Genomic DNA, 25257 nt, shown 5'->3' with positions numbered 1-25257 from the left:
GCAAGGGCACCAAGTCCTGTCTCAGCCCCATGTGAAGCTGTGCACAGGACCCTGCACGTGGGTGGATTTGGTGGAGTCTGACAGATTTATCTGCCACAAATCCTTTTACAAGCAGATGCCTTTTCTTTTCCTTAGATTTGCAGAAATGTAAAAAGAGCTCACTTTAAAACAAAACTCCAAGAAATGTGTATGCACTGCTGTAGTGCATATACATTTCTTGGAGTTTTGCATTTTTCAATCTTCAGTTACCTTCACAGTAACTGTGAACAAGGAATAATAGGGAATTGTCTGTGAGGAGAGGCTAAGGAGGAGTGAGAAGATCAAAGCTCAGGCACCAGGCAAGTGAGGTGTGCAAGAAACGGGGCTGGGGACCCTTGGGGTTATCCCTGTTTATTAGGGAGGAGGCCAGGTCCAGTACTGAGTTTCTCAAGTCCCAGCCTAGTGCCTGTCTCTTCCTCCCCACACTTAGAAGAGAAATCCAGTAAGTTATGCTCATCTAATTATGAATAGAAAACATCACCATATGGCTGGTGGCAGTTGAGTAAAAGTTTTGTAGCTTTTGGTTTATAAACAGAGCTAATAGAAGTACCTAACAAGAGGTTTGCATCTAGTAAAACTTTTGAGTTCATGTAGTAATTTTTTGCTCAGATCCAAAAACCAGTTTACTGTTGACAAAGGAGGTCTTCAGGCTTCAGTATTACGAAAATGTAAAGTCACTTCTATATTATATGGTATCAGAGCACCCTTCTACTATAATGCATCTGTTCCAGCACTTTTTTTTAACCATAAGGACCACAGTTCTTGGATAGCTTAGAAAAACAAATCCTGTGTTTTCAGCTCGCCTTGCACAGCTGTGATACAGTGTGTGATTCCCTTACTGCAATCTGTAATACCAGACCAGAGTGAGGACTGCTGCTCAACAGCCTCTGCACCTCTGTGCAGGTGAGGTGGGAGGGGACCATACTTTACCTTGGCTCACAATATTTGGATATGTACTGAGCTACAGTTTGCAGAACACATTTAACAAACAGGAATGGCTCATGTTCCTCTTCTATTCACATTCAGAGAGAAGGATTCAAAATATTTCTTAACCAACTTACATTTTTGTCCTAATGAAAATAATAACCTTTGACAAGACCTTCAGACAGGAGTTTCTGCTTGACTTGTGTGCATGACCTCAGCACCATGGATGACTAAAGCAAATATGCTGCACTACTCTTTTCTCCTACCACTTTCCCATTTCTCCTGTTACCCCCCAAGTACGCACCACTGACGGGAGTGGTCCATCTTTGAGTTAATGTAGAGGTAACCTGCCGATTTTGTTCCAGAGACCGGTAACTTTATCTGCAGATATGAAAGCACATTAAAGATTCAGAAAAGCTTATTATGAAACAGACCTTTACTTCTTCTAGTCACAGAGCTCACACCTTTTTAACACTATAATTTTTTTTTTACTGTATTTCAGAAATGGACTGATCTACTCTAACAGCTAACATGTGTATGTGGCTACACAAGTATGTCTGCTCTACCATGCATTAATCTCTCTCTGCCAAAGAATGTGTTGTGTTACAGCTGCAACCCCCAGGGAAAACCACTGGCTCCCTGAAATATTTATGAGCAAACACCTTTCCTTACCAGAATGTATGGTCATCCAGAGGTGACCTGAACTGTCAGAGCTTCCCATAACCATTACTAGCCTGTAGGTTGAGATCCTCTGCTTATCAGTCCCTTAACACACACTGAGGTAATGAGATGTTCAGTGATTCTTTTTTTTTGGTGTCACAAATTTTATCATTTATCTGTTTAACAAGCAAAGCTGGAGCTGCAGCAGCAACCATGGCCAATTGCACTGGGTCTAATGTCTGAATAAAAGAAATTATTCAGGTGTAGCATTTGCTGGTGGTGATGCAACCACAGAGACAATGCCAGGTGTTCGCCAACAGACCCAGGAGCTGGGAATGTTGTAAAGTCTGTAAATTGACCTGTGGTATAATGATGATTAACCAGTTTATTTCATGAGAACATGAATACTTAAGAGCATGAAAAAGTAGAGAAGAAAGTTGATGACTTGTGTCTTGGGTGAGGTCAGTAGAAGGCAGGGTTTGACTTCACCCTGAGTCACCCAAGCAGCCAGCATTCTTAAACAGTGACATAGGAAAACACCCGTGGGAAAGGTTATCTTCTTTTCAGCCAGTATATAAGACTGTGTGGGATTCTGCACAACTTTTTTCCTTAGATATGTTCCCTGGTGGAATATATAAAATGCAGGAAATGTTTTGGTCCAGGGTATCATGTAAGTGCAGCCTGGCTGAAGTGAAATGGAAAGTAATTTTATGTGATCTGGTTAAAGGTTGGGGGTTTTTTCATCTTACCCTGATAGTCACATTCCTTCATTGTACCATCTGACCCATTCCTTAATGTCCTTGCTTGGTCCCTGGCATTCATAACTACTCACCAGTAAAAACAAAATTATTCCAATGTGATGAGTTACCCTAGTGAAGGACCTGAAGAGGTTGCTAGGGGCACTCGGTGTTACTAACAAAACAAGGGAAGGGCAGCCAGTCCTGGATTAAGGGGTAAAAACACTGATAGGAAGTACTCTTGGGGCTTTAATGCCAAGTGGAAGTGGACTTGTGTTTGCAAGGTTTGCCTGGGCCCAGCCCTCAGCTGATACAAGGCAGCCTTGTGCAATACTTCAGCAGCCAGTACAGCATTCTCCAGTCACTGAGTAACCATCATGCTCAGTCTCGGGCTGGGCAGCTGCTCTCAATGACACAAACTTACAGGTGCTCTTAAAAACCACACCATTTATGCTGCACCACAGCATAGCCTGTAAGAGGCTGTAAAACTGCTCTGAATAAAGCCCTAAAAACTAGCATGGGTCATATCTGGGGGGTAAAGGAAGGCAGGTGCTATTTTAAAGCTGGATATGATATGTCTCTGAAAATGATTTTGTGGCTTTTACCATGTGAGGGGGGAACTGATTGTCTTGAGAGGCTCCTCAGCACTGTGTGACGGGCCCATACAGCACAACAGGGAGATGCTGCTCTTGCTGTTTCTAGGCTAGGAGATTTATGCTCTGGGAATCCATTCCTCTTCCAGATCAACTGGTATTCCATCCTGCTTCCTTCCAGTGCCCCCAGGTGACTCATGACCCGCTGAAAATCCCCTGGCTGATCTGGTCACCTGACATCTCAGGAAGCCACCCTGTGACACCACCCGCCCAGCGTTACCCGCGCTCTTTCTGTGTCCACACGATTGCTCCCATCTGTCAGGTGGATGTTGTGAACCTTAAGGGGGGGGGCACCCAGGGCTTCCAGGGCATCAGGATTGCTGTTCAGTTGCTCCAAAGCTTGCTGGTAATACTGGGTCCTGGCAAAACTTTCTATGTGAGAGAAACAGGATAGTGAGAAGACTTTTTACTTAAAATCAAAACATAAGCTTAAAAAAAGAGAAAAAGGCATTTTCTCCAGATTACCACACCCTCCCTGAAATATAGTCCAAAACTACTAATTAGGAGAAATTTGGCTAAAGGAGGAAACACACCCTTACATCAGAGAAGAAAATGTTATTCAGCTCATTAAGTGAAGAGGGCTCTAAACATGTCCTACTCCATTCTGATCTACAGCTCAGCTTATGGCTGTGTCTCCCCTGTTTTCGTGCATTTGTAGGTTATCTAAAAGGAAGGCGAGAAAAGGTATAAGGATGAATATCTGAAATATTCTGATAAAAATTCTATTTTTTTTTTTTCTATTTGAGGTACATAAAATACTTTAAGAATAGAGACTATCTTGCAGACATTGAGAGGCGAACACCTGCTGCTGTGGAACTCTAGCTGTGGTCTTGGTACAGCTTTCCAAGTGGCAGCCATGAAGCTACAAGTCTGCTGAGGGATGCCTTAGGAGGGAGGCACTCAGAAGCAGCACTCGAGTTACTGGTCAAGCAGCCACAACAGCACTGTAGATGGATGCTGCGGTGTTGGCTCATGGGGGACAGTTGTTGCTCTGTGAAACGCTGTACTGTGGTCACCAACGGACAGGCCACAGCTGAAGAGCTGGAGACTTCCTGACCCTCCTTATGGAGACAGAGCTTTGCTTATTAGCAGTTTTAAGGCTGCTTTGCTGGGGTTTCTATATCAGCTTAACTTCACTCTTTTGACATCAAGAAGGGCAGAGTTAAGCTAAGAGTTTGTAGTTGTTAAATCCTACTCTGGCAACTTTGCCTTCATGTTTCAAAGGGTTTAAAAAAAGGCGTAAGGTTTGTTTATTGGTCTCTTGCCTGTCAGTATTAATCCTGGAGCATGAGGCAGAAGGATGCTGCCCCCTCACCCTAATTAGAGGCAATCCCCTGTGAGCAGGCAGCATCCAGTTGGCATAGAAACAGCTTTGCTAGGCTGTTATCTGTGTTGGTCCTCCTGTGTCCCCTGGCGCATTCTAAGGAGCTCCAACCAAAGCTGTTGCAGCATGCTCGCCCTTTAGTACTTATAAATCATGGCAAACAACCACTCAGACTATGTGAAAAGTATGTTGTGTTCATCCTGCAGGTTGGAGGGGAAATGGATTCTAGTTTCCTGGTGTTCCTTCTCAGCTGTTCCTTGTTAGCATCTCATGCGTTAGACATTAAATGCCCAACTAATCCATTTGTCCCCACATCTTTTGGCAGGGGAGCTGAAAGCATGCTGGAGTTGGCTGAGCAGACTGCTTCCATGAGAAGGGTGTGGAGGTGATGAGAGTAAGTAGAAATAGGATTACCTGAGTATTTGTACAAGCTTGCACAGAGACCACGTGCATGCAAACTTCCCTTCAGCCTGAAGGAAGGGAAGGGAAGGGATCGGATCCTCTCCAATTGCTCCCACCACTGTGGAGGCCACTCGCTCCTCACTAGTCACGTACAGGCCAGTTCTGTGCACTGGGCAGAAGGCACTGGGATAGCCCCCGGCATGAGCCAAGGGAGGAAGGCTCTAAGTGTGACTGCTGTGTCTGTTTAGAGGATAGAGAAGGACACACTTGACTGCAGAAAATGTCCTTTCAGCAGCCTGGCTGAGTTATCAGGCAGCTGCTCAGTGGCCACTGAAATTACAAGAGGGCCAGAAGTAGCCATTGCAACGTGCCACTTGACTGCACAGCCAAGGCATGTGGGGAATCAGCCCTCAGGCTTGCTGTGTAGCACAGGGGGTGACTAACAGTGCTGAAGCTGAAAATTAAAAAATGCTAATGTCCTTGTTAAAGCCAGATTCAATATTTTACAGCGTAAGCATCATATTTCTGTCAGGTACTCCAGAGCCTGGGGCATGAGCTGCCTAAAATTAAAGCCTGCTTTCTAGCCCTGTCTGATTTGTTATTAATATGTGTAAAATGAAGGGGAGGTTTCAGAGCTTATCTGAGGGCTTGAGAAACAGGCTTGGCTACACTTTTTTCTGGCAGCATCCTCTGGTATCAGGGTAGGTTAAAAGCAATACCATTTGATAGCACCAACAAGGGAGAGGCAAAGGGCCAAGAGGCCTATGGCACTCTCTGAGAGAGAGGCCAAGCTTATTTCTGCTCTGATGCTAAGTACCTAAAAGCAGTTTTAGAAAAAATAAACATCTATTATTTGGTCTAATAATGTGAATTCTTGGCCAAAGACACGTAGCAACTAGAAATAAACAACTAGATATAAACAGCAACATCACCTGTCTAGCTTTTCTCTTTGTCCTGGTCTTCTCAGTGCTGACTGCTCTTATCTGTACTTCATTCAGGAGAAACTCATGATTTCTTAGCACTTCACAGGTATGTTGTATTTAAGGGCCAGCACCACACAGAGATTTACAGATAAAACTGCTAGACTTTAACACCTTCTCACAGATGGTCCTCTTCTACTGCCCAGTTACAAAATCTCAGTTAAGAAATGAAATCTGGATTACTGCAGGTGAAGCTTTCTCTTCACCATCACCCTCAGGAAACCCCCAAAAACCAGACTTTCTCCTGACCACAACAGCCTGCTCCCTATGCAATAGGTGCCTCTGGAAATGCACATAAGCAGCTCTTGGGAGAGCAAAACCCCTGAGGAGGAAAAAAGTGGAGCCTACAGAGACAGAACCCAGAAGCTCCTCCCTTAATTTCATCTGCTTTTCACAACTCGCATGCTGCTATTTTCTCCACTACACAAAAGCCAGTGAAAGGGGCAGAGGAGAAATAAGGTTGCTAACAACACCAAGACTTACTTTGCATAAGATTATACATCACGATGCATCCCCCGCCGCTGAACAGTCCCATGAAAATAGCCATTTGCTGCAGCTTTTTCAGAGAAGCTGGCATTTTTCCTCCCTGAAAAGAAAAAGAGAAGACAGTTGTTGTAAAAGAAGAAAGCCAAAAGGGTTACTTACTTCCCCCCTCCTCCTCTTTCCTAAAAGCTCTTTCCAACCAGACCTGAATGAAAGCGCAGTGCTCAGGCACCGAGCTTGCTGGGGCCCCACCATGCGCCCAGAAGGAAGAGTGGTGAGAACAGAGCAAACTGGGAAACGCAGCTGGGCTGAATGTGTTTATTCAACTTCTTTTAGTGATGCCACCACTTTGCTAATTGCCGAGAAGAAAATGACCTCCCTGATGCGGCCAGGGGCCAGGGCCGTGGCATTGTGGCGGGGGCTCCCGGTGCCCGTGTGTTTGCTCGCACACTGGGAGCATTCAGGCTCCGGGCACCGGATTCCTCTCTTGAGTAAACTCCTCTAAAGTAAACACGCTCGCGGCAGGGATGGATTTGGCCTTGAGTGGTAAGGGACAGAGCCAAGCCATCACTGTGCCAGCAAAGATAATGGAGCCAGGGTGTGTGTATTCTGTTGTGTCAATTTTTTTCCCAAGCTGTGGATAAACAGGAAGTCTCTTCCAAGCTGTTTTTCTTCCTTCCTGTAACCCCCTTCCCCTGCCCAAACTTGCCCTTTTAATGAGTCACAATTTTCACATTTGAATGCATGACCCAGCAGAATAAGAAACACTTCCATAGTTTGGGTAAGAGGGGGACTGAAACACTGAGCTAATGCTCCTGCCCACAGCAGGTTAGTAGGAGTCAAGCTGAGTTGTCAGTGGGGGCGTAGCACTTTGCTTCAGGCTGTGGCAGGATAGGACTTGAACAAGCATCTGAGTATTGGCTTCTGCTCCTGATCTCTTGGAGCTGGAACAGGAGGGAGGAATGGTCTTGACAGCAATTTTAAAAAATAGCAAAAAGCTTTTCTTTTTCAATGGGCACACAGGCATATGAATAACTGGGGGAGTTGTATGGGACTTCTAATCCCAAAGGCTTCACACCCCAATACTTGTCACACAACACTGTGGCTTAAGTGCTACGCTCAATGAGAGCTGATTACTAAACAAAGGCCCAAAACAAAATGCAACCAGAAATGTGACCTGGGCAAGACTGTTGGAGCCATGTTCTGGAAACCACCTCTAACATCCCTCAGATATGTGTTAGTCAGCTATTTTTCAGCTGACAACCACAGTTCAGCACGGGTGGAGAGATAAGTGTCAGAACTTCTTCCCATGGTGGCCAGGTCAAGGTGACATGGGCAGCCTCCCTCTGCTCACCACTCTGCTGACATGTCCTCATGCTGACACTTGCATGCTCTAAACTGAGGGAAACTCAGACTCCCCAGGAAAATGGTCACAGCACCAAACCTGAGTTCAAGAAGAGTATGGACAATGCTCTTAGGGACCTGGTGTGATTTTTGGGGTGTTCTGCGTAGGGACACGAATTGGACTCCATGATCATTGTGGGTCCTTTTTAACTCAGCATATTCTATGATTCTACAAAACTACGAATGCAATTCAGGTATAAATTTCATCTCCTGCCCTGTTGGCATTAGCACTCATTTGTAACGCGTGCTATTCCTAGGCTGAATGCTTTCCTTATTAACTAGTTTCCTTGATTTTTAAGAACCGTTAGTACTTAAGTTTACTATTTAAATAATTTCAGATTTGTGGATGGCTAGTAGTGATAGCAACTCAGAGAGGCATGTGGATGTTATGCCTATTTTATGTCCCAAAATCCCTAAACTGCGCCATTAGTATCGTCAGCTATCATTTCTCTCACTCCTGATCTGTTTCTCTGATAAGTTTTTTCTTCTCACTTCCCCTGGGGAACTTGAAAGACATGAGAAGTTACAGCAGAGGAAATATGCAAGTGTGGTTTTACAGAGAAACAGTGGTAGTCACTTCATAAGGACAGTGAGAACTTCCTGCTTGCCTGTTTGTGTTTGCAACTTTCCTTAAATCCCTGCAAAATCTGATTAATAACCAAGTTTCTTATGAGATTCATCTGACCAGGAGGAGACTCTGACACCAACACCACATAACAGGGGTGGAGAAAAAAAATCCCATGGTAAATCTGGAGGGAGGATCAGATGTAACAGTTTGTGACCTGAGGCATTTGTTTTTGTCCCTTTCAAAGTTGTGGCCAGGCAAAATTTGCTTTCTGTGATTAAATTCAGGGTAATTGAATGCAAATGTCTGGGGATGGGGGGTGCTGCTGGCAGTTTGTTGAGTAACGGTGGGAAGACATGGAGCTCTTGCACCAGCGAGGTTTTGACTGAGGCTCGGAGGACCTGCCTGGTAAACAGCGGAAATTAGAGGCTCTGCAAACTTGCTGTCAGTGGGTTTGAGGTTTGTTAGGTCTCACAGTCTGCTCACACCCTGACAAGGGAGACGGATGGGAAGAAAGAAAAACTTATTGCTGATCAGTCACATGCTCACACACACTCTCATCACCACCTCTGCTCCAGTGCTGCAGTGTAGAGATGGTGCCATCTGGCAAGGGAGCTTGGCAGCTGAGCAGTGGTGATCCCTTTAAGCACTGCTGCCCCATGCAGCACACCTGGCTGCTCCTAAGGTGCTGCCCCTGCCCACAGCTGTCTTCTGTTGCTGCTCCTGCTGCAGCAGAGATGTGCAGAGCTGAGGTGCACCCAGCTCTTGGTCCCACTTGTTTCTCAGCTGTTTTCCCAAGCCAGTCCTATGACAGCACACTGTGGGAAAAGGTTCAGAGCTACACATTTTAACAAGCCTCTCAAGACTGCAAACCCTCTCACCGATCCCACAATTCCTTGCCAGCCTTCAAAACCAAGGACAAAACTGTCTTTGGAGCCCAGAGCATCCCCCACAGAGGGGCTGCTGCTTCCCTTCCATGCCATCATGGTCCCTTGTGGAATGGATTCTTGAATATTGCAGCCTTGATCATCCTTTGGCGCACAGCTGCCAATGACTTCTGAATGGTGACAGCTTGTGGAAGACCAAAATATATTGAGGATCTGCTGTCTGCAAGGACTTGTCAGTTGGGTTTCTGTCCTACAGCCAACTGTATTTGCTGCTCCGTTGGCTGCTCTGCTGAAGTGCCATGGGAGTGGCTCACTAAGGAAGGGAAGCAGGGTCATGTCCAGAGGTGAGCTTCTTGTCCTGAGCCTTTGCAAACAGGGCATACAGCTTGCAAACTGTAGAGGCTCTCACAGGGAAGGACCAAACCTCCTCCCACTTCATTTGCCACCAATGGATCAACTCTAAGTATTTGAGAGAATTTTATAGATACAGCATGCAATTGCCTCCTAAGGAGGAAGCCCATGCTGCTATCTGAGAACCTCTTATATCTGTAAAAGAGTATGCAAGTCAATTTGTGGAAAAACAGACTTTTCCACAGCCAATAATGAAAAAAGCACAATTTCCAAGCTGTGCTGTTCTGCAAAGGCATCTATTCCTCCATGTTATTTGCAGTGGTAAGAAAGATTAAGTGGAGATTAGCACACACAAAAACACAACCCACAGTTACCACGAAGAGACCTTAAATTGTTCGAAGCAGTGTTCTCAAAACTTAACTGTTAAAGAGCAGAACACCCTAATAATAATGATGTTCATGTTGTGCCTTGAAAATAGCAGGATATGGAGAAAAAGGCTTGACTTTGAAGCTAAGTGGGACACAGGCTGTTAACAAGATTTAACAAACTCCCAAGGTCACATGTGAAATGGTTAGTTACTGCAACAGTAAAGGCTGTTTTAAATTAGACTTTGTTTTCTCCACAGAGTATCTTCTAAAAATAGGCTGGCTTAAGACAGTCTCCCTTATTTTGTCAAATTTGGGTTTTCTTTTTGGTCTCTGAAATTTATCCTGGCAGAGGTTGGTGTTGGACACCTCCACCAAAGGCAGGTATTGGAGAAGAAGGGCATTTTCATCAACCATAAACATTAATTTTATTTTCCCTGCAATTAAGCAAGGGAGCTGGGGCTGTAGGTTCTATGGGGAAGGCATTTCCTCCTCCTTCTCCTTGTCCTTCTCCTCCTCTTGGTGCTACCAAACTCCACCAGCATTTCCAGCCTCTGGGTTCTACTAAAGATCAAACAGCAAACAATAATACTGCTCTGACACAAGAGAGAAGCAACTGATCAATGCAAACTCAGTGTGATCACTGCTGCCTATCTCAATCTGGGCCACTGCCTACCCACCTGGCCAGGACAATATAGTGCCAGGCCACCAACACAAGCAACTGGGAGCCTTTAAACCACCTTGAACCACTGGAGTCCTGAGGCGTTAGAATGACACACTAAATAGGTGCAGCAAAAGACTACTATTAAATTAAATTAAAATTTATCAATAGACCTGAACACAGACCCGAGCATCTAACTTCAAGGCTGGAATTGCTGCTGACCCTTCTGCAATGGAACTCTCCCTGGGCTGGTGGGTTTTTAATTGGCCTTGGGCACAGCTTTTCAGCAAACCACCCAGGAAGTCACAGGAGATGAGGGCAATGTCAGGCAAACCACACACGAGCACACACTTGTATTTCACATTCTTGCTTTCTTGCCCATCCATTGATCTTCTAAGATCCATAAGGCAGGCATCTGGGTGTAAGCCAATTTCTATCCTAATAACATGCTAACACATCTTTTTGACACTCACTGTCTACAACATCCCTTCACCATCAGTACTCTCACCAAAAAAAGGACAGTACAGCAGAAGTGTTCTGACAGAATCTCAGCATATTATTTTCCCTTTTTTAATGGAAATAGCCTCAACATATTATTTATGTAATTTATGAGAGGTAACAGCACAAATTTTTGACCCTGCCAGCATGTTCAGAAACATCAAAGACTTTGCATGTAAGAGTGCCTTCAACAAGACCTCAGCAACTTGTAGTAAAGTTTGCTTAATTCATAGTCAAACCAAAAGTTGGATTAATGCTATTTTTCTTCTTTTTCCTCCTTGGTTATTTTTCAGATGCACTGAAAACACATATTCTAGCATTTAGGCAGGTAAAAGATCTTTTTAGACAGCTTTGAAATAGTCTCTTCCAGGATATCCTTGTGGATCAGTTCCTAGATTTGTGTAGCTGGCCCTGGCCAGAATGCTTTAAGGGGCCCACTCTATATATGAGAAAGACTACTGTCAAGCCAAGAAAGACTGTTAAGTTTATTTTCTGCCTTTGCTACTAACTAATTACCAAGACAAAGTAGTCAATAAAGTGATTAAGGACTCTAAGCAGCCACCTCACTCTTGTATCAATTCTCCTGCAGCACACGCTACAAAGCAGTTGGCCTTCTCAGTCACCACAAAACTTTGCATGATGCCTTCAGATATCTTAGTTTCATTTCATTTTTCTCCTCTCTTGGGCACTCTTATTTTCATGTTTCTATTCTATTTACGGAATAGAATTTCTGTTCTGCTGTCACAGACAACTTCCCTTGGTGCTCTTAAGCTGTTCTCATCCGGTGGGCTCACCTGCACTGCATTTCTCTTCCTCCTGCCCGCCCACTTTCACCTTTTATGTGCCCTCTTCCCTGAAGAATATTGCATCACCACCCTGGTGCTGAGCAGACAGAAGCAATGGGGCCACCATTCCTATTGTCCAAGGAGTCCTATTGTCTCCTGCTGTCGCTCAGTTTATCCCTCTGTGAATAGAGCCTGTCCTCCTAACTGTGGGTAACAAAGGCAGGTGCCAAAATCCCTTATTGATTTTATCTACACTGGAAAGATGCTAAAGCCTAGTTTGTTCAGTCTTTTTGAAGGCCAGGCCCATGTGCCAGCAGTTCAGCAGCTTGCTCCAGATCACTCTCCAACACAACTAGAGCTGCCCGTACTTTGTACTGAAATACAATGAATATATCACAGAAAAAAGGCACAACCAGGGTGTATTATTAGAGAACCAGGATAATTATGCCTACAGTGTGACCCATTTTTGCTGCTATTGGTGGATGGCATTATAGGTTAATGCCTAATAATCTGTCATTAACATCCCTAATTGTATGTTTCTGTAATTGGACACCATGGAGGGGGGGAGAAGGTGTGAATGTTCATCTTCTGCATTTTAGAGGTGAATTGCAAAGGATTTAAGAGTAAGAATTCATAAGTAGGGTAAATGAAAAAGTTGCATCCAGGGCGCCAGAAGAAAATATCAGTGGTGTTTACAGGTTTACCAGTGAGTGGTTTACCTGAGAAAGCTGTGGGATAGCTTCTTGACTTCCTTGCTGCTGGGAGTGAGGTCATGAGTGCTGCAATCCAAGGTTCAAAACAATTGCTTTACGCTGTGCCTGTGCCTCTGCACAGCCTGCAACACAGGCCAGCTTCCAAATAGGCATGTTAAAACAAAAGAATCATATAAAGAAATATCAAATAGTCCTTTTACTGTCTTGTGCTGTCATGATGAGAGGGAATAACTTTGTGCTTGGCAGAAAGGGACAGTTAAGCCAGTGAGGTTTTCAGTTTGATGTGTGCTCCCCATATATAATTGCCTAGAATAAGTTCACTGAACCTGCAAAGTAAGGGACCAGGGAAGATTAAAAAATAATTTCTCATGGAAAGAGTTTGCAATTATTTCTATGAAGCAGTAATTACTTATCTTTCTTAGCAGTTTGTGGGCACATATCTATGTCCAATACACTCATTATGCTGAAGATACTGACAAAATCTCAAAGCCAAAACCAATATCCAATCTAGCTTTAAGTCAGCTTACTAAATCCTGAGATGTGTGAAAGGATCAAAACCCACCAGGAATCTGTGATAACTTTCTTGGCTAACAGGTTACATTTTACCTTGTAAAAAGAAAATGGTCTCAGAACTTCACACAAGTACTGCAGATGTCATTGGAGTAAGAACTCCATGTGGCTATGTTAAAAACCTGGGAGTTTACCAACTCCAATCGCAATAAGGCTTAGGCTTGCCTGTAGTCTTTCTGACTTCAGCAATATCATCCACATGCCCACATTAAACAGGCATGCAGTAGACAGTGACCTAAAGGTACTGAATGTCAGGGGAGGCAGTCACAGGGGAAAAATGTTTAAAGCAGGAAGATATCGTACATCATATGATGCTTGCTCCCTTGTTTGCCTCTGGAGATGAGGGGGTAAAAGATGTGGTGTGGTCTGCTCTGCTTTATCAGCAAGAGCCTGATTTACAAAGCTTTTAAAAATATTGGTGGAGCTGGGAAAGTCTGCAGTCGTGTGCCCAAACTCCTGTCTGATCTAATGCTTTTTATTATATAGTATTACAGCAGTACATACTTTTGGCACTTAACAAACATCCTGCTCCTATTCTTACTTCCTACTGAAAACCAAAACTAAAAAAAAAAAAAAAAAAATCTACCCTAATTCCTCTCAGATGGACTAAGTTTATTTCAAGTGCCCTTTTTTATAACCTCACAGCATGGCCCCTCCTTCAGAAAAGAAGGACCCTACCCTTCTAAAAGTCAAGTCCCTTTTAAATGTCTCAGATCAACACCTACAGCCCAAGGCTTTAAAGAAAATGAATTACTTTCTTGGATACCTGGATTGGTTCCAGAAGTTGGTCCTTGCCCATATGAGCAGAACTGGTTCAGTATCAGCTAAATCTGTTAACACAAATTAGGATCTGGGGAAAAGCTAACCTCAAAGACTCGTGACTCTTTAATAAGCACTGGGGACCAAAACCAGCACAAGACCAACTGGGATTCTGACCTAGAAACATTCTATTATCAGACAGACAAAAAAGGGACAAAATAATTATGATGGGAACCATTAAAAATAAAAGAAAGAAAAGAAGTTCCCATAGTACTTGAGGGTTTCTGTTCAGACAGATCCAGCTTGTTAACTTGTGCACAGAGCTGTGCAAGATGGAGAGTGCAAAAGGGCAAAGGAAGTGATGGAACCTGCCATACTGCACATGAAGCATCTGGAGTCAGACCTTTAGCTTCATCTGGGGAGTAGCTACTGATTTATTCCTCCACCCTTGGAAAAAGGAAAAGTTATACTGTATGCTCACAAGATAGTTAGACATGAAATCAGATTCCCTTCCAAATATGAGTCAGGACAAGAGGAATTTCAGAGAACAGCTGACTGCAATCCATATTTTTGTCCTCAGAACATGTGTGAGAAAGCTTTTAAAGAATAAATGTTTCTCTGTTTAATACTTTGAATGTGATTCACTGAATCTTCAGTCCTTCAATAGCTCCTGGGAAGGCAGGGATTCTTTTTTCATTTTGCAGAGCTATGGCAGAAAAACACAGAACAACTTCACAGGAAGCCAGTACCAGGTCAGGCACTTGATTCCCAGAGACTTGGGCTGTTGCCTGTTCCCTGCCCATTTTCTCTCTTAGGCTAAAACATGCCAGACTAGACAGATTTGGCAGAACTCCAGGGCTGTTTCCTACAACAAATCTACCTTTAGAGATACAGGGACAAGCTTTCCTTAATGGAACTACAGCACAGGGCTCTGTTCAGCAAGGAGGTGCGATTGTCCAAGAGCTGGACAAAAGCACAGACCACACCTTTATGTACTGTTGATGGGTGAGATTTTTCAAAATGTTGTGTGCTTTATGTGCGCTCAATAGATGATACCTTTACAGGATCATTGCCTTCAAAAAGATCTTTGAATATTCAGCATCTGCTTTATAGCATTTCAAGACACATCCTCACTAGTAGCTTTCAAACAGGGCTGCTAACAACATACACTATTTCTCAGAAAATGGTAATCTTCACATACTTGTTGTGGCATTTGTTGATTAAACACTAGATTACCACAGGTTTAATACAATGAAATCTGACAAATGTGGCAAATGGAGACACATAGGTGGGCTGTGATCCATTTCTGTATGTTTCTTTATGTTTTGTTTTCCAATCACATGCTACTTAGCTCTGTGGTGGTGGGAATTAGGAAGAATGATGGATACCACTTTTGTACAATATTACTCCTAGGGAACCCTGCTTACATAGAAAAAGCCCCTGCTTAGTGTTACCTCCAACCTATCCATGACTTTTGCAGTTTGTATGATACCAGCACAACCACAAGACAGAGCTCCCAGGTTTCACAAATAGCCCAGGGACTGACTCACTGTATCACTGTGGCTAAAACTATAAAATTTAGGTGTTTCAATTCACACATGCAAAAATAAGTGACTAAACACTTCCTGGTTCTTACTTTGCTGGAAGATACTGATATTTAATGGCTTCAAAGTGTTCTGACAGCCTAAGATGTAATTTTACTTAGGCATGCACTTGCCCATGTGCAGTACATATATTAAGAGCACAACAGTGTGTTCCAGACCAAAAAAAAAATATTTTGCAGTCTGGCATAGGGCATGTTGTAGGACCAGTAGAATAATTATAGCAGCTGCAGTTGGCACTTATTAGAAAATTAAAGAAGCTGTTAACAGGTCATTAATAATCTGTGACTACCTGCCTTAATAGTATTCAGTCAACAGGCATGAAGGTGAGGGGGTGGAAGAAACAGTCACACCTTCCTCTAAGCCACTGTAGAAGACCAATGCCCTCATTTATCATCACTTTGTAATCTGCTTGTTTACTTCCTTCCTCGTGTGTCTCTTCCCATTGGCTCTTCTCCCACTGCTGACTCTCACACCAAAGGACTGCAAGGCTCTTGGCCAGGGAAGCCACCTGCAATAGCCAGTCCCAGGAGAAAGCCAGCCCTCTCTGGTAGCTGTCTCCCTCTTGTTCAGAGCTGCCTGTAAACACCTGAGTGTATTCTCCTACTTTTAAAGACTATTTTGTATGTAAGGTATCCCTGTCCATCTACACCACATTGGGATTTGTTCTCTTGTGTCTTGGTCCATGCCTCCCTCATGTAGGTAGATGACTGGAAGAGGAGGGAAAAGCAACTTGTTCCCTGCTTCTTCAGACAAATACACACTCTCCAGAGCAGACAGATGCCCTGAAGTCAGATTCAGGGCATCAATTAATCTTTTGGGTTCAGCTGTAGAGTATGAAACATTTGCTGGCTCTGGTCTAATGCTTTTTGACATTGTCAGGCCCCCTTCAGTGAACCACTGCCTTGTAACCAACTTGACAGCAAGTATTGTTCTACATTTATTAATACTGTATATGTTATCTTCAGACTGACAGGTTCCAAGGCCAGGCATCAGCTGTGCTCAGTTCTGACTTAGAAAAAAAGAAAATTCAGACAATAGCACAGACCTCCTGCTGCTAGTAAGTTAATAAATAAATAAAAACATGCCTTCACCATGCTGCTGCCACATGGTTTTATCCTTTCAATCTCAATTTTGCAGTAATTTTTTATTTTACTTGAAGCCTTAAAATATAAAGTACCTGCTTCCCTGCACCCTCCTCTTCTTGGCTTCTTTGGGAAAATACTTTTGGGTTTTTTTTCCCCTGAGTCTTCTTTTAATTTATGCCTTCCTCTCTCATTTGGATGCAAACCTATATTGCAGAAACTTGAATCTACATAAAAGTTAATTACCTTCAGAAACAGTTTCTCCTCTCTTCTCCTTTCTGTTTGGTTTGTTTTGTTTTTTTTTTTTTAACTAAAGCCACATAAATTTCTATTATTTTTTAAATGTTCAGCTTAATGGGTTATGTTTACTTAGTCAATAAGCTGATGATGCCCATGACAGGACCAGAAGTGTTTGGTTAGCAGCAGGGAGGAAAAAAAATCAATAACTCCAAGCATTTGGCAGCTTTGTGGGCAGGAAATAATTTGTATTCTCTGGTTTAAATCAATGACCTTCTTTTCTTTGCTGTTCCAACAGGAAATTATAAACTCTGTGAACAATATTTGCATAGTGCCTTCTGCAATACACTTGTATATGCCTGGGAAAAACAGTATGTTAACCCTAGCAGTGCTCCTCTGAGCTCCCTGTTAAAGAAATCCAGGTACTTTAGCACACAGCTTTTCAACAGGCACTTGTATTCATTAGAAGCAAAACTAGTCTATAGAAAGATGTATAAAGAGCTCCTCCTCCACTTCCAACAGCACCACCCTGTTTGATAACAGCGTTGTCTACTGTTAGTAGCATGAAAAAATGCCTTCTTTGGCATTTTTGGCAATTTTAACTTGGCAAGATTTTGTATTTTCAGACAGCAACTTGCTACTTCTACATTAAAGCTGCATTTGCACCACTGTATCTTGCTTGTCACGGTTACCTTAATGTGCCAGGTATTATCTGAAAGCACTGCATTTTCGCTTGAATTCAGCATTACAGAGTTCATGGTTCTGAAAGTTTCAGCCTCTTTGGTGCTGTCCTTTTGCAATGTTCGTATAAAGAAGAAAAAGAAATAGCTCCCTTGTCTTGCCATGCTCATGGGAAGCTGTATCAGGAAGGTGGTGATCTGAGAAAAGGATCCAGTGTTTAACCTGGCACTGAACCTGTCCTCCAACTTTTTCAACTGCCCTACCCTGCATTAAGTCCAGTTTGGATATTTTTTTTAACATATAGGAGAGCTGGCATTCAAGAAGACAAGCCAGTCACAGGAGATGGAGGAGGTGTGTGACCCTTTTTACTGAGTGAACAGCGTGTGAACACAGTGCAGCCCCAGAGTCAGATTCTTGCCTAGGTGCCTAGGGCCAAAGCTAAGTGTTGCAGCACCAGCAACTGGCACTACATAGCTCCTGGACTTAAGCACCCCTTGATGTGCTTAACTTCATCCTGTGCAGGAGAATAATATGGTAAATCAGTCTGGAGAATGTGATTATAGTCCCAGAAACTACCAAGGTCTCAGTTGTCTGCACTGAAATGAAATGCCATAAAATTCAGACATCCAGATTTCTCTGCTTTGCTTTTGTACATAGCAAGTCCTTTCACAGCAGTTCTCAGCATTCCTCCTGTGCTCCCAAAGCCCCTGGCACAAAGTTGCAGTCATCAGATGACACTTGATGTATACTTATTAGTTACATCACAATTCCCTCTCTGAAACAAAAAGGTTGGGAATGTTTCTCAGAGTGACTGAAGTGGAAGTAATATGCAACTCTCGCTCTCCTGCTTTGTTTCTATTAATTTGCCAGATGTAAAGTTGCCTATCTTGACCCTACATACATTCCACTCCTTCCCACTGCAAATTCTACGTGCTTACTGGGGTCTCTTCCAGATCATCTGGCTGCTGGAGTGCCCTTTGCATTTCTGAAATTTGCTGCTCCTGACTGAAGGGAGCCAACCAAGAAAATGAACTGCCTCCCTTTCTCCCTGACAAGAGACCAAAGCAGCATCACAGTTTCACAGCAGACTCAGGTCAGAAGGGATCTCTGGAGGTCACTTTGTCCAGTATCCCTGCTCAAATGTGGTTGCCTACAAATGGTTGCCTAGGATGATGTCCAGACAACTTTTGAGCATCTCCAAGGATGGATACTCCACAACCTCTCTGGGCTACCTGTGCCAGCTCTTTGTCAACCTCCCAGTGAAAAACCATTTCCTGATGTTAAGACTGCATCTCCTGTGTTTCAGCTTGTGCCCATCAACTCTGGGCCATCCCTGGGCATTGCTGGACAGAACCTGGCTCCATCTTCTTCACATATTGACATACACTGATGAGATCATGCTTGCACCTCCTTTACTCTGAATAGATCCAGAAAGCAGAGGGACAAATCAGGGAAAAAATTGGGTAGGTATTGTTCAATTTACTTTCCTCTATTGAGATGGTCATAAGCAAATGTTCCTTTCTCTTCCTGTTGTTTTCCCACTTTCCTTTTTTTCCTCATGCCTACATCTTCTAAATGTCATGCTGGAACCTTTTTCCATTTAATACCATGTGCCTGGAATCTTTTTATATCACAAGAAATGTTTAATCTGGAAAGGCATGCAAATAGAATAGCTCATGTGAGAAATATGAACTGGTTTGGTTAGTTTTAGGCTTTGGACTGATTTATGGCTGATTTATGCTTCCATGTGAATAAAACATAATCAGAAACTGTGGAGTGATACTACTCTATATACAAAGAGGAGAACTGCTCCTGTTAGTCATGGGAACATATAGGCCATAATTTTTAGAGCTTGTGAAAGGTGTGCTAAGTGACTAGTTCATTTCACTAATATCTGACAAGCAAGCCACTTTCATAATGGGAAAAATTACCTTCCTAGATAATTTGTTTTTTAACAACTTATCATATTATTATTCTCCTAAGGGTGCATATTTTCCACTATGTAAAAACTAGCTCGGAATAAAAATGCTGATAGACTAAAAACCTGCATTTAGCTTTAAAACAGAAGTTTGTGGGTTGTTAATTTTTTAGTATGTGTAAACTATGGTCCTTGATATTTTTGCTCAGAAGATAACCACATGTTTCATGTGGCTTCTGTTTACAAAAAGGAAAATAAACTAGATTACACTACAGGAAAAGGAGATTTGATGTTTCCATGTTCAAGAGAGCTCAGATGGAAATTCAGCCCCATAACCCTTTACTGAATTTAGGACATAGATTTTTCAGTTGTCTCTGTTCTTAAATATACTCTTGTATTCCTACTGAATTGAATGGGATTTTCTGTAGAAGTAAAAAGGAAGATTTTCTCTCTTTTGAGTTTAAAACCAGGTAATGACTTTGCTGACTTCAGCAGAATAATTCTTTATTTATACCACTATAAGCAGGGGTAAAGTCAGATTAGGAATGTACCTCAAAGTGACAGTATTCAGATGCATATTTCATCTTTGCTAAATGAAGCATTTGCAAAAAAATGCACTATTCACTGCTCTTACTGTTCTCCTGGTAAATGCATTGTGAAACTGTTTGTGGTAGCTTTCTCTGACCTTTTAAAATTTAGTAATGAGGACCCACAGTATCCAAAAATGTTATTCTCCTCATGTGATGCCTCTCCAGTGTAAACCCAGTCCTATCTCCAAAATGGCAGAATTAGCTGATAGACCTAAAACTTACCAGTTTGGCTCCTCTACCTGAGTGTGGCACAGATGAGGGGCAATACTTCCTTTGCTGTCCTGGATATCTGGATCCATTAGACACACCATCAAGTGTCTTACTTGTTTTTTTTCCACTGGCCATTCCTTTCTAACAGGCCATTCTCCTCCACCCAAGACTAGCAGCTAGGGGAGAGAATGGTTGAAAAGTCTTGGAAGTTCCTATAAGCATGGGATTTTCCCCTGGGCATGTTTTGTCTGGGTTGCTTTATGATGCAGAGGTTTTACTGGAGGAAAGAACTGGCCCTACAAGGTCTGGATACTTTGCTGAGAGATGAATACTGCTTAGCATACATAATTTCCAGTACTGGTGGGGAAAGTAAGAAGAAATCAGCCAGTCATTTTGAGCTTATGCAACAAGCTGCACTCCTTTGACTGTGTTTTTTTCCAGAATCCGCTCGTTAACTATGATCAGTATGTGCCATTTGTGCTTTAGGGGACTAAGATCCTAAACCAGTTTATTGGTGACAGCAACAACTTTCTCATTAAATGTTAATGGCAATGTTTTGATTAGTCCCAGGTTCTGGGAGGAAGTTAAATCTTTTCTTCAATAACCAGCAGTTACAAATGCAGCAAGTGTTAATAACCTCATAGGAAGCAAACTAGGTAGGCATACATTCCATCACCCAGAAAATGGATCTCATGTAGCTTTCTGAGGGATGGTTCACACTTTAAACCAAAAAAGTGTTTGATTTTTAATATGGAGATTTGGGCTGTTTGCAGCACCCAAAGCTGCAGTCCCATGATGCTGTTTCCTATTTCTCTCAGATCTAATGTTTAATTAAGGTGCTCCATGCCATACAATGTAAGCTTAAAATGTCATCTGGTTGAGGAGTGGAGAGGTGAAGATATTCAATCAGGAACAGCAACTATTCTCAAACTTGTAGCAACTGTGCTCAAATGTCAAAAGAAGAAACGTAAGAAATCGTGAGAGATTTAAATAGCTTCATATCTGACATGAGCTTTTAAAGCCCCTAATGGACTTTTATAGGGAAACAAGAGTATGTATGTGGGTTATGTGAGAATGGAAAAGGGCTTCATATGCAAGTGTGGCATAAAAGTTTTATCAAGTGTTGGCCTAAAGGCTAACTAGAGCCTGGATTTCACCTCTGTGCCAAATGAGAGCAGCCAGCTGTTGTTCCTCCTACCCCATCACTGCTGCCGTCAAGTCTTTGCTGCGGGAAACTTTGTTAAGTTGAGCCCAGCAAATGACAAGGAAAACCCAAATTGAGGCTTTTGAATGGGTTCTCTACAGTGATACAGTAACCTTAAGAGATACTTCATGGATACTATATCCCACTTGAAGATATGGGTTTGGGTTTGGTTTTTTTTAAAGGTTGGTTTTGAAAGGTCTCTTTAGCTATATAGTAACCTTTCTGGAGACTGTGTCTTCAGGTATAGCAGTTGTTACCTTGATACTCAGATTTTTTACCTCAGTATAAAAAAAACAGGTAGACTGAATAAGACCACTTATTCTCATTAAGCAACTGGTTAGTTTAGATGTCTTCTGTACTTTGCATTTTAGGAAATAAATTACAGCTGCACAAATAAATCTAGAACCTTTGTCATGGCCAAGAAGCATGTCTGTTTTTTGCACTTGGCAAAGCTTTTCCAGTAGATCTACTGCAGTTTGCCAGCCTCAGCACTGCTGTAACTCAGGAAACTCTTAACATGCAGCCCAACTCCAGCACAGCACTAGGGAGTACTAACAATCCATCATTTACTGTACTTTTAGCACAACGGGGAGAGATCTGGCAATATTAGTGACCTCTGCACATCATTGTGCTCTAGTGATTTTTTTCCTCTGGCTACATTTCAAACAGTTGTATGATAGGCTGATAACCATATTTTAAACTCAGTCATGCTTGATGCAGTCTTGACTTACCCTATTTGGATTGAAGGTCAGTATCTATGGTTTGATTTTCAGGCAGCCGAGGAAACAGGTAGTGCTACTTGTCCTGTAAAGCACTCAGCATTAACAACAGGCCTTTTGGTGCCACTCCTCTGAAATTGTGGCTCAAGATTGCTATCACTCAGCCTCAAACTGGCTAGAAAGCCCTCCTGATGGCTCTTATCCAGACTCCACCTAAAACAAAAGAGAAAATGCAGGAGTGGGTACATATCAGAGACAGGGGAAGAATTTTCAAACATTCCTAAGGATTCAACATGGTCGCTCAACCTCCCATTCCAAGACATCTAGCACTGTCAGTCCTACTGCCTTAGTTTTCCTTATAACCAGTTTATAGTAAAGAGAGAAGTTGGTACATGATATTTTGACAAGACAGTAGTGCCATCAAAAACATTAAGGATCTCCTGCAGTCTTCTCAAGCATTATTCACAAAACCTTATGAAAATAACCACACACTCTTTTGCATTAAACCATGCTTGCTGGCTGCCTGAATGGTGATAACAGTATTTGTAAAGAGCAGGTAACAGACCGTGTATGTCAGCCCTATAACTAAATGTAATTTTCATAATAGACATTCTTCCTATACAGTTTTTCCTCTGTTTGTAATGATGAATAAATCCACAAAAGTCCATGAGCTAGGATTTCTTGTTTGACAGTTTATCTAACTTTTATGAATTAACCTACCTGAAAATGGCACTTCTAATGACAATTTGTCTATGTCAGTCTTTGCACATGCAGTATTTTGTTCTGTAATTACCAGGAGGAAAAAAATAGAGGAACCAGTAATTTTTAAAGTTTCAGTCTGCAACCAAGACCTTAAAATTTGTAAGCTGTGTAAGAAGCGGAATAAGAACTCCTGGGCCTTCTGGAGTCTCCAAGGCTGACACAGAGCGTAGTTCCCTACAGCCCTTCCCCTGCAGAGAAGATCTAGATGTTCTCCAATATGCAGCCACATGCTGCCACAAAATTCTAATATTTTCATTATCTCAAAGACCCTGTGTGTCTCTGTCAGGTCTGTTACAACGGAGAGGGAGGTTCCCAAATTTTATGTATACAGATGTGGATACACGCAGAACACGTGTTGAGAAGAGTCATTTATGCAGGAAACCACACTGAAATATGAGCAAATCAGTCAATAAAAAGTTGGGCAATTCTCAAGACAGCAGTTAAAAGATTGATAAATGTCGGAACTCAAAATGTCCCTCAGACATTTTTAGAGGTTCCAGGCCTTAGTCAGAAGCATTTTAAACCCTGGCAAGCAGCTGAGAACAGCTGTGATCTTGAGTTTGAACCATGGAATGAATTACCAACTTTAAAGATAGAACAAGCAGTCACAGAGGGTTAGATGATATAGTAAAAGTAGTCACAAATTAGAGGGTAAAATTTTTTAGTATTGTACAGGGAGGTTTTAACACCTGTACAGGGAGGTTTTACTTTGTACAAAGGGGTCAAGAGTTCTAAGATGGAGGAAAGTGGGCCTGAACCTGTTCTTCCTCCTTCTTCTTCCTTACCTCCATGTTCTTGGTGATGTTAGCATTTTTCTATTAGTTTAGACTAGAGACACACTGTTCAACGTAAATGATAGATATTAGCACATTATTGTAAATATAGTGCACGTAATTTCTAGTATATAATGTTTGTACCATCCCACTGAGGGGCAAAGCCCCACACGCTGCCCTGCAAGACAGACCTGCGGCAGGGCAGCAGAACATGTTATAAATAAGCAAAAATAAACAACCTTGAAACCAGCACAAACGAACTATAGCTTCTTCTTTAGCAACGAAGCAAAAAGACAAAGACTTTCTACAATCTCAAAATCACCAATACCCACAAATTCCAACAGATAAACATTGGCAAAAGTCTGTGAATGGGACTGAGCACTTGCTACAGAACTGTGTACCGTGTCATCTCATCAGCAGCCTCTTGAGTACTGCCAGCCTGCATGGGTTAATCTTCGAGTATCACCAAGAACAGCCTCAACAGAAATGAGGCTTTCATTCAGTGGTCACTCAGCCTTAATTAAAAGGCCACTTTTCAATTAAACTTCAATGACATCTTCTGAAAAGAAGTTTTACACCTACTATATTTCTTTTGGACAGAACAGTCTGCTCAGCTGTATTCCCAGCTGAACACTCTGTTTCTCCCAGCTTGCTGGCATCCACAGCTATTTAGAAAGAAACTTTGTTATGTCAACTGCTAGGATTTTCTACAGTACATATTACATCACCTTTCCTGAGAAACTTGTTTGAGCAGATCCCTTTTCTTACTTTCTTGTTTCATAATGTCCTTCACATTCCTCTTTCAATATTTGTTGTTCTCTCTGTGGAAGCTCAGTTGCTGGCATTTTAAGGAAAGGTTACATAGCAAAAAGGTCACTAACAGGGTTTTTTTCTCCCTGCCTCATACTCCTGGAGAGAAGCTCTCTGTGCGTGACACCTTTAGAGAAACGTTTAGAGAAAGTTTTCTTTAAGAAAAACTTACAACATTCACTGCCAGTTTCAGAACAAGAAAATAAATTCGGAGCATAAATTACCTTGGCCATTTTAATTCTACAGGTGAAGAAATAAGGAGAAGAAAGAGCAAGAGACAAAACCAAATTACGCTATGCTGCAAGTAAAAAGCGAGATCCCAAAATTTCATCCTCATCCCTGATACTTGGGTGACTGTGCCTCTGATAAATTTCTTCTTGTACCTCTGTTTACTTCTTGTTGAGTCTTGGTCCTTATGAAACAGCCTCAGAAATCAACAGTCATATGTCTTTCAAAATGTCCCCTACATAAAGATGTACCAATTGAAGTTTGGTCTGGAGACAGCTGAAGGTGTTGGGAGCCTTCAATTCTGGTCCAAAGCCTTCCAAAGTAGGCAAGGTAAGAACAAAGTGTGTTAAGTCTGGGGACAGGACTTGGAATAAGCTGGGAATGAAGCATAGGAGAAAAGAAAAGATAGACAGTTCTAAACTTAGGTGTATAAATGTGGGTGGCTTAATGCTCACTAGCGGGAAAACATGCACACACACGTGTGAGCTGGCACAGGAGCTGGCTGTTTGCTGTTTATTGATGCAGGTTCTTGTACAGTCCCTCCTTGCAGTGCGGGATAGAGCTTGTTGTAGAGCTTCAGCTCAAAAACATGGTAAGGATGCTTATTTTGGTTACTGCTAAGTGGTTGAACATGAAGTTGGGAGGTATCTTTTATCCAAACGCAGCTCTTTCTTCTAAA

At 42.4% G+C, this 25257-nt stretch overlaps 1 protein-coding gene across 2 annotated transcripts in view; it reads right to left on the bottom strand.

The window, feature by feature from the left end:
- Nucleotides 1-25257, bottom strand: part of COA1 (cytochrome c oxidase assembly factor 1) — a 52388-nt gene that overhangs the window by 1558 nt on the left and 25573 nt on the right. For both annotated transcript variants that reach the window (XM_072925933.1, XM_072925934.1), the window contains exons 2-4: nt 6203-6305; nt 3234-3385; nt 1268-1344 (exon numbers count right to left, since the gene is read on the bottom strand). In XM_072925933.1, coding sequence (XP_072782034.1) covers nt 1268-1344; nt 3234-3385; nt 6203-6305 — 332 coding nt within the window. The remainder of the gene's footprint in view (nt 1-1267; nt 1345-3233; nt 3386-6202; nt 6306-25257) is intronic.

This window comes from Taeniopygia guttata, chromosome 2, assembly GCF_048771995.1.
Source record: "Taeniopygia guttata chromosome 2, bTaeGut7.mat, whole genome shotgun sequence".
NCBI lineage: Eukaryota > Metazoa > Chordata > Aves > Passeriformes > Estrildidae > Taeniopygia > Taeniopygia guttata.
This window is presented reverse-complemented; position numbering and strand designations above follow the sequence as displayed.